Genomic DNA, 12,920 nt, shown 5'->3' on the forward strand with positions numbered 1-12,920 from the left:
CTCTCTCTCTCTCTCTCTCTCTCTCTCTCTCTCTCTCTCTCTCTCTCTCTCTCACACACACACACACACACACACACACACACAGCCTGAGATATGACCTCAGAGAGGGTGATGTGGGAAATTGGGACAGGTCAGAAACATCACCTTTAAATAACCTGGTAATCACTCAGGTGTAGCAAAATCTTTTCTCCACCAAGCCAATAACTCAATCACATTTTTTTATTCCTGGCATCTCATGACTTCTAAAATCTGTGCCATGGAATAAGCCAGGCTGAACTCAGGGGTGGCTGGAAAGTACCACTCTAAAGAAAGTGAGGTTCCTAGAAGTAGAAATGCAAGCCACACTGTTTATACTCCCATCTATTTTCATCTCTGTTCCTTCCATCTCGGAAAAAGCCAGGACTGGCATAAGCCCAGACCTTACGGAGAGGGCCAGGGTGGTCCTGGGATTCAATTATCTGCTTTAATCTGTGGCCCCACGTGACTGACTTTGGCATAAGTCGTCGTGAGATTTATATTTAGAGCAAGGATCTTGATATGCTTTCCTTGCCCTTTTCACATTGTTCCCTCTGGAAGGTAAGGGGAAACTTAATACCTCTGGTCTCTACTATTTTGGGCACCCTGCACTGACCTAAGAAAACTGAGAAGCAAGATCAAGGATGAAAGGAGGGCACCCAGCCCGCCTCCCAAGTCTCCACTTACTGGGGAATGAACTGAGCAGATGGGATGGATTTGCTATTGGCAAAGCATTCTGTGGAATTTCAGAACCCAGAGCCAGGGAGCTGTGTGGCTGAACTCTGAAGAATCCCATCAAATCTGTGCCATCTTAGTAAACATAATATGGAAAGAAAGGAAACTGAATTTCGAGGTGCCACACAATCAATTCATCCTAGACCTCTGAGCTGTGCCCTTTTGACAAAGTGTACATTACTTTTGAACAGGAAATGAGAACTCTAAAATTCATCAAATTTCTGTTTTTGCTGTGTTTTGCTGGAAGCTCAGAGTTATATGGGAAGCTCACTTCTACCAACTGCTTTATCCCTGATTCCCAATACCATCTTTTCCTTTGTGAAATCTCCTTTTCCTCCAATTTTAACCAGACACGTAAGTGATTAATCAGACTGTTTGAGATACCGATGAAGACTCAAATGTCAATGAAGGAAGTGAAAGATGTTTTCTGTTTTGGTTTTTCTTCTTATGGACCATAGTGACTGCTTAATCAGGGCTGGATTAGGGAGTAACTACAGTCTAATGACTCAAAAAGAGTGATTTTTTTTAAAAAAGCCCAAACATTCTTATATTTAGCTTTGGGTTTCGTACTTACAGATGTGTCTGGTTTTCCTGGAATCCACTTAAAGCAAAATAGCAAAGCTGCCCTGTTTGACTTGGAAAGAGCTAGAAGTGTCTGCTTACTCCATCATTCTCGCTTGCAAATTGAGTTTTAACTCTCAGGTAGACATGAGGTGGGTCCTCTTTTAAGTTTTTTTTTAAGCTCTAAGAGGTCAGGCATTTGGATTTCAAAAGATAAACAGAAGACTGGCCTGGCTTCCTCTTCATGTCCCTCTGCCCCATGAGTTGACCATCTTTTGGTCATCCCATGCCTCATTCGCAGCTTCCTGTGCACTCTGCATTTGGGTTAGGTTTTCAACATATGAATTTGGGGAGGACACAAACATTCAGTCCATATCAGGTCAAAGAATCAACCACCATCCAGATATTCAAAAGCTAACTGCTGTTTCAACCTTACCACTTAACACTTTTACCACAAGAAAGAATAAGTTCGAGTTTATTTCATCCCTCTTTATTTTTCCTGGGCCTGGATGTCCCTCTAGGTCTGAAAGATGTCAAGTTACTTTGGAAGTTCACTCAAATCCTTAGTGTTTGTAAAAAGTTTCTTATATTGAGAAGCAGAAGTCTCTGAATTCTCTCTTCCCAGAGCTCTCTGTGCTCAGGTGTAACCCCAAGACTGATGCCAGCCCTTCCAGGACTCTGTCCTGTTGAGGGGGTGTGGAGTAGGGTGGGACGAGAGAATTTTCGTGGGACATCAGATCCAAAGAAGGCTGCTCCCTCTGCCCAGCTAGGAGGCATCTTGAGCGTTCTACTGCTCCTCAACACACACACACTCACACACTGTCACACATATATGCATCCTTCACACACACTCACATGGTTCCTCACGCCGCTCTCTATCATTTACCTCCTTCAAGGGCAGAGAGATAGGAGGTGTGCTGTTCCTTACCCCACCTTGCTTCTTCTCATTCAGCAGGCTCGGCCCTGGCTGAGCACTAGGTGACCTTAAGAACTAGGTGTCTCTAAGATAAAGGACCAGACCAGTCTTCAAGTGGAAAAGAGCTTGGACAGCCCCTTGAGCCAGGATCACCCCTAAGGTGGGGTTGCTTTCAGCACTTCACTAAGGACTACCCCTTCCCCTTGGAAATCTCCATTTTTCTCGAGCCATGACTTTCATTCCTGGGCTTGGGTACTAGAACTAGCAGTGAGCACAAGGCAATTGGCAGCTGTAATGACAGTTACTCTTGATTTTCATCTTTGCTACTTTATGTAGAAACCGGTCATCAATCACTACCTCCTAAGACTGTCCTAATAACAGCTGCTCTTAAAGAAACTCTGTCTGGAGCTGCTATGTACAGATATGTGGGCTGTACATTGCCCAATCTTAAAGAATGCCTCCAATATCATAGCCACTGTACATTTGTATATTTATTTCTAAATTATCTGGCAGTTATCACTAAAAGTCTCATTCTAACAAAATGAGTATATTGTGACAAATTTTCTCAGAAATGGGTGTAAAGGGTCATGAGGCAGGGACTCCTTTTTCCGACTCACACCCAGTTGTCACACGGCTCTCAGCAGACCTGTTCTGGGGGCAGGGCAGGTATCCAGGACTACTAATCAGGTCCTGAGTTCTCTGACCAGGCTGCTGAGAAAGTTATGACTCTTTAAAATAGTTTATTTATGGCTTATTACACTGTTTCCTCGCCATTCCCACTCCACCTTTTTAATGAAAGCTCATAAAGACTTTTTCCTGCTTTGGTGGCAATGGGCCCTCACCAGGTGACAGAATGTTTCTTGTTATGAGCCTTAGAGGCAGCTAGGGCCCTTTCCTCTCTCAAAGAGCAGCAGCTATTAGAAGCTGTGCCCAATGGCTTCTACAGCTTTGCTTTCCACAAGGTGAGGAAACGCCTGAGCAAGGTCATTGCGGAAGTAAAGCAAACCTTGAAAGGGGATGCTCTCCCAGGCTGCAGCTCACAGAGCACGCTGTGTGTAGTGGAAAAAGGTGAGTCCTTAGAGCCAGGCAAGGTAGCTTTTTCTTCAGACCCTCACCTGCGAGGTCATACAAGCCAAGCCCTGGGGCCCAGAGAAAACAGAGTGCACAGGAAGCTGTGAAGGAGGTATAGAATGGCCTTATGACCTAGCAATTCCACTTCTGGGTATTTATCTGAAGAAATCCAAAACACTGCTTCGAATAGATACATGCACACTTATGTTCATTGCAGCATTATTTACAATAGGCAAGATATGGCAGTAACCTTGCCATACCTGGTGCATATATAATGGAATATTACTGGGCCATAAAAAATAATGAAATCTTACCATTTGTGACAACATGGATGGACCTAGAGGGTATTATGCTAAGTGACATATGTCAGACAGAGAAAGACCGTATGATTTCACTTATACGTGGAATCAAAGAACAAAATAAATGAACAAACAAAAACAGAAACAGACTCGTAGATACAGAGAACAAACTGATGGTTGCCAGATGGGGTGGGAGTTGGCAGGCTGGGTGAAAAAGGTGAAGGGGTTAAGAAGTACAAATTGGTTGTTAACAAAATAGTCATGGGGATGTAAAGCACAGCATAGGGAATATAGAGAACAATATTGTAATAACAATGTATACTATCAGGTGGGTACGAGGCTTATTGGGGCGATCATTTTATAAGTTATATAAATATCTAACCATTATGCTGTACACCAGAAACTAGTATAATATTGAATGTCACCTATAATTGGAAAATTAAAAAATAAAATACAATAAAATAAAATAAAATTGCTGATTTTTCACCAAACGTAGTGATAGCCATGGTAAAGTGTCTCCCTTCCCAGGGGTATTTGCAACTTAGTAGAAGCTGTTCTCCAGGCCTCAGTTTCTGTATCTATAAAACAAGGTAAATAGACTAGAGGACTCTAACTTCCCTTCCAACTCTACCTCCCTGTGCTTTCTAAAAGTCTCAAACATCTGAAAAACCCTTGAGACTATGTCACTCTCTAATGGTGAAGACTCAGGCACTTTATAAATTGGGGTATGTGGGGGCAACAGATGGTCTCTGAGTGGCTGGGACTATAGACTATTTCTCCCACTCCCACCTCTGGTTCCCAGACCCCAGGGGGATGAATTACCTGTCACCAGCTATTCTGCTGAGGAGAGGTTCCAGCCAGCCTGGGTGGCACTCGCAGTGGGAGTCCATGAAGACCAGCACCTCCCCGGTGGCCCTGGTGGCCCCCAGCATCCGGGCCCTGATGGCACCCAGCCTCTTGTTGCTCCTGAGCAACTTCACCCCCTCCAGCCTGGCTACGTATTCGCTGAGAGCAGACTTGAGCTGTCCTGGAATCGACAGGGTTGTGGTCAGTGGGGTCACAGGTGCCACAGCCAGTGAGAGTGTGATCACTGTCACTAGCGTCCGTGTCAGCGATTCTCTCCTGGGAGCTGTGGTGAGCACAACGGCCGAGAAGCAGACACATCATCACAGCGGGGTTGTTGCTAAGATGTCAGTTGTTTCATTAGTTTGGGGTGGGTCAGGATTCTCTCCAATAGCAGTCAGGAGGCATGGTGCCATCAAACCAGGAGAGGAGAGGGTTTGCTAACCTCCTCTAAAGGCAGCAGTGAGGCTGTAGCAGGTACTGTTGGTGCCCTTCTCAGATGCCCTGGGGACCCCTTTACTGCTTTGGTTTGGTTTGCATGTCCCCAGCTGCTGTGGTTGCATCTTTCTCCAAAGATGTGCCTTTGGGTACCGGAGCTGCCTCCCCTGCAAGTGCTAGGGAGTCATGTAGAAAGTGCCTAGTGTCAAAGGCCGACCATTGCAGGGGCACAAAATCCCACTCCCTTGTCTCATGGTGGGACAGATTCTAAAGTAAGGTTTACACTGCAGAGCTCCCCGTGGGATCAGACTGTGGACTTCATATGAACCCCCATCTTTTTGTTCAGCTCCTTCTTCTGCTTCTCCCACTTCCTTCACTCTCCCACAGAATTCCCCTGAGAGTACACCCCCCAAAATCACTTGCACATGATTCCCCATCTCAGGCTCTGCTTCTAGGGAACCCAACCCAAGACAATGATCAAGGAAGTCAAAGGCAGAAGGGTTCATGAAATGTGGCCATGGGTTCCCCAGGGAGGTTTTTCTGCAGAGGACCTGCCCTGAGCAGTAGACCTAAGAGTTCCCAGTCACTTAGCATTCTCAGTGGTAAAATGTTGTATCAATATATTACTTTGTAATTATTTTTCTGGAAGATTGTTAGCTCCAAGTCCTTTCCCTTGAGAAGGACTTCCATTAGTGAAGCTGTTAAAATTCCTAAACTTGGACTCTGAGAACCAGCCCCTCGGTGACTCCACTGTATTGAGCATTGCTAGTTGTTTTTTCCAGTATTTATTCTCCCCTTTCACCTCACTAACAGAAACTTGATTTTTTCAGGGCACTCATCTACCATGACTCCCTTGCTGCTAGTAATAGCCTTTTGATCCAACTCTGATAGAAATACAGTGAGTGAGAGGATTCTGGAAAACTATTGTTTTACTGATATTTTTCTAAAAGGACAAACTTGTCTGGCTTCTGCCTCTCTGCTTTTCACCCTTTTCCTGCCTGGAATGTGGATGTGATGCCCAGAGGCAGAGCAGCCTCCTTGTGATTATGAGGCCAAAAGCCAAACTCTAATTATGGGTCAGCGGAAAGCAGAAGAAGCTGAGGACATTGCACGTAGCCCACATCCCCAGGGCCCAGCTCCTTTGTCTCTCTAGACACAAAAGGAGAAGGGAAGTCTGCCAAGGGATACTGACATAACACAGTTCATCAGCTGATATGGGAGGAAACACAGGTGTGCCATTGGGAGGACTTGGCCCCAGCTGAGCGTTGGAGACTCTCGGCATTTACATCAGCCAACTCAGCACAGCCCAGGGTCTGCTCATTCACCTGACATAGATTCAGATGCATCTCAGCAAACCCATGCAATCCTGAGGCCTCTGGCTAGTCCGACTCACACTATGGCCAGGCTGGGCAAATTCCCAACTTTAGGAAAAACTAACAAAAGCACCTGGCAACTCTATCCTGTCCTCTGTCATTCTCCTTAGAAAAGTGGTTGGTTGGCAGACTTCACAATGCTCAGCATCCCTTGGAGCGGTCTGTCTCCCCACAAGGTCAGTGGGAAGGGCTTCTGTAGGCCATTTATTGGGTTGTCAGAAAAGTCATGACGCATGTTTGTGACAGATCGCACTAGTTCATTTTTGGAAGTACTAAAGTCATTCTCTTCTATGTTATTGCTATGTCATTTGATAGCTGACAGTTCTAGCTTCGTTCTAAAATAAAAATTGAATGATTTGGTTGAGTTTTGGAGATTTTACAACAAGTTGAAGATGGAAGACCAAACTGTGCATTTTTGCCATATTTTACTGTTTTACTTCCATAAAGGGANCCAGCTCTTAACCAATGCGCCACTCGGCCGGCCCTGGATGTCTTTTTAATTTGGGGGCTGTAAGAGTTCTTTTTGTATTCTGGATACCAATCCTGTATATGATTTGCAAATATTTTCTCCACTTCCGGGTAGTCTTTTCACTTTCTTAAAGTGCAAAATTTTAAAATTTTCATGAAATCCAAGTTATCTGTCTTTTTAAGCCTCTCAATTTGAGGTGGTATATTATGCACACTAGATAATGGATATACATTCTTATTTTAAAGATAAGGGTACTAAGGCCCAGAGAGCTTAAGTGACTTGCTTAAAGTTACACAGCAAATAGCTGATGGTCAATCTGACTCCAAACCTAGTGCTCTTAAACAGTATATATATTGCCATCTTGGACTAAAGCGCTAGCAGAATGTTCTGGAATCAAAGTCATAAAACTTGAGTTCCAGTGTCCGCATCAAAATGACAATGATGGAGGGTTATTTGAAGAACATGTAATCCATGGGTTCCTTCATATATTCTGTACTATCTATATTGATTCATTAAGATCCTGGAAAAGCAACTTACTTATATCCTACTATCTTGGCTGCCTTAGAAATTTGCTTATGTGGAGTCATGCTTGTTGCCACACTCTCAGCTTTCTTAAAGGACAGTACAAGAATAAGTTTTATGAAATCTGCTTTGCATTACAGAGGAAACCTGTTGAGGGTCTTCTCTCCTCTATCAATTACTAGCCCCTCTACAAAGTTTTGGTGGGAAATTCCTGTCAGATATAAGTGCTAGGAAAAGCTTTTCCTCCTCCGAGGATCTGGTGTGTTTCCTCCTCATGAACAATAAGGATCATGATATTTACTGTGTTTCCTTTTTCAGTTTGGCAGCCAGAAAGCTCAGAGTAAGGAAATCGGATATTTAGTCATTGAGAGGGTTCTATGGATTACCTATCTTTATTCTAATTTTCTCTTTGATCTTGACCATCCATCTTTCCATCCAGTCATTTAACAGATATTTATTGACAACCTACTACATGTGAAGACTGAAAGATGAATTAAATAGATAAAATCTTTGAAGCAGAACCTGTGGTTTCCCTGCCCATACCCCCTATGGCTATAACATTAATACAGGACAGCCTGACTTCTAATTGCCTGAACACTTTCTCTGACTGCCAGAGATGCTCCCCGCAATCACCAGCAGGAGAAAATTAACCTCCCACCCAACCCTGAGAGCTGCCTTCAGCCAGTGACTTAAAAAAATTGGTGTATTTATATCCAGCAACCTCGACCCTAAAGGGGGTGGAGGGTGAGTAATGATGAAATGTGCATTCCACACCATCTCCCAGATTCCCCCTTAGGGCTGAGCTCTAGCTGCCCACAGAGGTAACTGCCTTGGAAACACACCTTCCATTGGCTGCCTTCTATTCTCTGCTCCACATTCCCAGTCGCTTCCTAGTGCTCCCTGGCATCACCTGCACAACACATCCTTGTCTCGGGGTCTGCTTTGGAGGGAAGTCAAACTAAGATAGTCTCTGACATCATGAAATTTATATCCTGGTAAACAGGTAACCAAATCGTTATTCAACAACTGTAGTGAGTGCTCCACGGAGATGCTCAGGGAGTGGGGCCATGGGACGAAAGGCGAGACCCAAAGCGTGGGTGGGACACAGTCCAGAGAAGGCATGTGGGTGGGGANTTGAGTTTTGGAGATTTTACAACAAGTTGAAGATGGAAGACCAAACTGTGCATTTTTGCCATATTTTACTGTTTTACTTCCATAAAGGGAAGAATGCGCATTAAGCTTGTGAAAAGTTGCATCAAGTTTATGGTGACAATGTTCTACAAGAACGTCGGTTCACAAAATTCCGTGCTGGTGATTTTGATCTCAATGATGCTCCTCGGTCAGGGAGGCCCACCAAGGTTGATGACAACAAAATAAAGGCATTGATCGAGTCAAACCCACATTACATGATGCAAGAGATTGCAGGAACTTTGAACATCCATCATTCAAGCACTCATGACCACATGAAGAAGCTGGGATACATAAGCAAGTTCGATATTTGGGTTCTGCATGAACTCAAAGAAGTTCATTTGACGGTGCGTATAAACATCTGCAATATGCTCATTAAATGTGAGGAAAACGATCCTTTTTTGAAGCGACTGATAACTAACTGGTGATAAGAAGTGGACTGTTTACAACAATGTGGTGTGCAAACGGTCTTGGTCCCAATGTGATGATTCGCCTCAAACAAAATCGAAAGCAGACATTCATCAGAGGAAGATTATGCTCTCAGTGTGGTGGGATTTTAAAGGTGTCGTGTTTTTCGAGCTCCTACCAAGGAACCAAACAATCAGTTCGAATGTGTACTGTCAGCAACTGGACAGTTTGGGTGAATCCATCACCCAGAAACGTCCAGAGCTTGTTAATTGTAAAGGAGTTGTGTTCCATCATGACAACGTGAGACCACACACAAGTTTGATCACCCACCAAAAATGATTGGAGCTTGGATGGGATGTGTTGCCACACCCACCATGCTCGCCTGACCTTGTGCCGTCAGACTTCCACTTGTTTCGCTCTCTTCAAAACTCCTTGCATGGTATAACGTTTAATTCAAATGTGGCTGTAAAACAGCACCTTGTTCAGTTTTTCGCAAATGAAGACAGGCCCTTCTATGAACAAGGAGTTATGAAGCTCACTAAAGATGGCAAAAGATTATTGAACAAAACAGGCAATATATCATTGATTGATTTTTGTATTTTACATAAATAAATGATCTTTGAAACACATAGGCGAAATACGTCATAACTTTTCCGACAACCCGATAGCTGAGCCTGAAATATAGTCAGGCCCCAGCCAAGGACTAGAGCCGTGGTTCTCAACGTGGGACCCATGGGCCAGCAGCAGCAGCATCACCGGGGAGCTTGTTGGAAAGGCACGTTCTTGAGCCCAATACCAGCTCCAGAGACTCTGGGGTTGGGCCCAGCAATCCGTGTTTTCACAAGCCTGTCAGGTGATTCTGCTGCATATTTAAGCTTGAGCACCACTGACCTAGAAGTCAGGCAGGGGTTTTCTCTGTCTCCATCTTTGTTTAGATACCCAGCATGCAGTGGGCTGGGACCCAGCAGTGAGCTTCCCATCAGTGGAATTCTGCTGCACTTGGCACGACTCAGCTCCAATCAGCTCTCTTCTCTGGGCCTCAGTTTCCTCATCTGGGAAGTGAGTGGATTAGACTAGATGATGTAATGGCTAATACTTGTTAAGCGCTTCACCCAGTGTCTAGGAGGCAGGGAGCCCTCACAAAATGACCACTCCTTGTGTTTCTTGAGTGTCCTGGGCGGAAGCTTATTGGACTGTGTGGAGGTTGGGGCCCAGAAAGATCTCCATGGGACCAAGCTAGAGTGACTCTTGCCTTGCTTGTAGGCTTCACCTTCTCTGTCCTCTTCTCCTATTTCCATCCTGGCTGTCCCAGGGGCCCATCATTAATGAATTACCTGCACCTGAATCCTCATCTAAAGGCCTGCTTCTGGGAACCTTCCCTAAACAGGTTCTAAAGCCCAGTGTTTGCATGGGAACCTCCCGGGATTCCATCCCACCCTAGGGAGCCTGGAGGAAGCCCGCAGCCACCTTGCTGGCTGAGGTCGTCCACGAGGATGATCTCCTTTAGGAAAGCCCTGGGTGCTGTGTCGAGGATGCTGTGTACGGTTCTCAGGAGGATGGACCAGGCCTCGTCATGGAAACAGAGGATGACGCTGGCTGTGGGCAGGTTGTCCTCAGGGTGCTGCTGCAGACACCTACAGGGATGAAAACCAGGGAGCCATGGGGAAGAAAGGCCACAAGAAGTGTTCAGTATCCTTGAACTCACTCCCCAGGCCCTCGCTGGGGCAGCTCCAACTACATGACTCTCCTCCCAGATAAACAGCTCTCCCTGGGTTTTCTTAACATTTCCACATAAAGAGAGTCCATCTCACCCCCACAATAATGCTGTCTACTGTCCCCTGATCCTCAGATCCCAAGAGATTCTTTACAATGTTTAATTAATGCCTCTCTGGTAGCAGTTGAGAGGTGTTGCCACCATTCTCAGCAGATGACTGTCCTAATCTATACCAATCTCATAGAGCTGGTTGGTGTGAGGCCTAAATAGGATGATGTACATAGTAAGTGTCCTATGAACACTAATTGTCATCCATTTAAGGGCAGGGACACAATTTTCTTTATTTTTGTATTTCTACAACCTAGCACAGCATCTGGCACATAATAAATGTTTATTATTATTATTATTATTATTATTATTATTATTATTATTATTATTATTAAAAAATGAATAAAGATTAACATTCGTGAATGCCAACAACATTCCAGACACTGTGGTAGGCCCTGTACACACACTACTGCATGTTCACCCCATAAGAAGTCTGTGGGTTGGGCTATCTCACCCCATTTTACAGATAAGGAAACTGAGGCTCAGAAGAAAGCAAGACTCATTAAAGACCATATTACTGGTAAATAGCAGAGCTGCATATTTTCCTTCAAAGCTATCATGTCCTTTCCACTTTGCTGGTTCATGGATGGATAGACGAGGGTGTATGGCATTAACCTCTGCCGGGAGGCTGTCTGGTTCCCCCTTCTCTCCAGATGAGTAGGGGGCTCCATATTTGCTTTGCATTGGGTCTGTTGAGAGTTCTGAGTGAGTCCACAGTGGAATTAATTATAATAACAACCCAATACATGGAGTGGGGCACGGCTCACAGTTGTTCACAAAGGCCTTTTCCTAAAATGCATTTCCAAGGTGCTTCTTTCCAGGTTGTAGCTGTTAAAACCAAGTCCCTTCTCAGAGGAGTATTTGCTGTTGAATACGGGTTGTCTCAAGGACCCCAAACTTCTAGCACCTATAGGCATCTGCGATGGTGGAACTGTAGGCAGAGTGACAAGCAGACTGGCCCTGCCCAAGGGAAACGCCATCCGAAATAGTGTCAGCCCATGCTACTCATTAGCTGAGTGTCCCTCTGTGTGGCGGAGCCCTAACCAAGGTTGAAATTCTCAATGAGCAGGAAACCTGCATGTGACTTTCAGTGCAAAACCCTGTTGAGGAAGGGGGAAATTGACACTAGTTATGTACTTTAAGGTAATGGTAAAACAGAATTCCTAAATAATTAAAAAAAAAAAAGCACATGACCATCTCATAAACTAGCTGTGCCAATTATTTTATTATTTTAGTATGCATACATTATTCCTTTCTGTAAAAGATTTCAAGTCACTCACAAAAAATATGGACAAAACAATAATGGTAAAATAAAAATGAGGATGAAAAGTTAGGAGTAGGGAAATATAAAAGTGTAGAAAGTTAACATTGGGAGAAAGGACATAAATATATAGGCCATAGGGCTTCGGTATTTCTAGAACGAATTTTAAATTTAACTCTGAACTTCCTGGTAGCCAAAGTAAATGGGAGATTTATTTTGCAACAGAATTGTCACCATCAGAAAAGTTACATACCAGATATTTTAGGGAAAAAAAGCAATGCTCTTTCTAATATCTTTTTTTTAAATATAATTCACAACTTTTTATTTTGAAATAGTTTAAGACTCACAAGAAGTTACAAAAATAGTAGAGAGTTCCTGTGTTATCTTCGCCCAGCTGCACCCAGTGATAACACCTTACGAAACCATCTGCAAGGCTCAACACCAGGAATTTGACATCTTTCAACACTATCAACTCAAATACAGATCAGTTTTTACATCTAGCACTGATTTTTAAAGAAAATTCCTATGGACTTCAGAAAGAAGTCCCTAAGTGGATGACAGTGTCCTTAGAAGTATCCCGAATAAAATAATGAACTTTATAGGCACTTTTACAACTGATTTCAAAGCTGTTTAAATACCATGTCCAAAGTGGAACTGGTTCCTTGTAAGGTTTCTCAGGGAGATAATTAAGTCCCCCACCACATGCTGCAGTCTTTGCTGAGTTCTTTTACCCTCTCTAGCCTCCCCCATACCCCATAGTCCCCCTTGCCTCTCCCCATGCCCTGGGGACGGGGGAGAGCCTTCCTCCAACAATCCACCAGGCTTTAAGAATTTCCACTTTGTCCTTAGAATTGCTCTACTCCTGCTTAAAAACAGGTTCAAAACTTCCTTTGTGTTCTCTTCACTTCTTTTGTGATTGTGTGTGTGTGCAGGCGAATCCGGAGGTCCTAGGAATAGGGCCTTCGGGGCCATAAAAAGAAACCTTGTCTCGGGCCGGCC

The 12,920-nt window shown here is 44.2% G+C and overlaps 1 protein-coding gene across 2 annotated transcripts in view; it reads right to left on the reverse strand.

Moving 5' to 3' along the window:
* The window catches only part of GALNT15 (polypeptide N-acetylgalactosaminyltransferase 15), a 50,242-nt gene that overhangs the window by 17,448 nt on the left and 19,874 nt on the right, over positions 1 to 12,920 (reverse strand). Inside the window, exons 2-3 of one of the 2 annotated variants that reach the window (XM_019667169.1) lie at positions 10,306 to 10,472; positions 4,420 to 4,624 (exon numbers count right to left, since the gene is read on the reverse strand). The exons of the other annotated variant lie outside the window; for it this stretch is intronic. Coding sequence (XP_019522714.1) covers positions 4,420 to 4,624; positions 10,306 to 10,472 — 372 coding nt within the window. The remainder of the gene's footprint in view (positions 1 to 4,419; positions 4,625 to 10,305; positions 10,473 to 12,920) is intronic. 2 annotated transcript variants of the gene reach the window in all.

The sequence above is a fragment of the Hipposideros armiger genome, unplaced genomic scaffold (genome assembly GCF_001890085.2).
Source record: "Hipposideros armiger isolate ML-2016 unplaced genomic scaffold, ASM189008v1 scaffold_486, whole genome shotgun sequence".
NCBI lineage: Eukaryota > Metazoa > Chordata > Mammalia > Chiroptera > Hipposideridae > Hipposideros > Hipposideros armiger.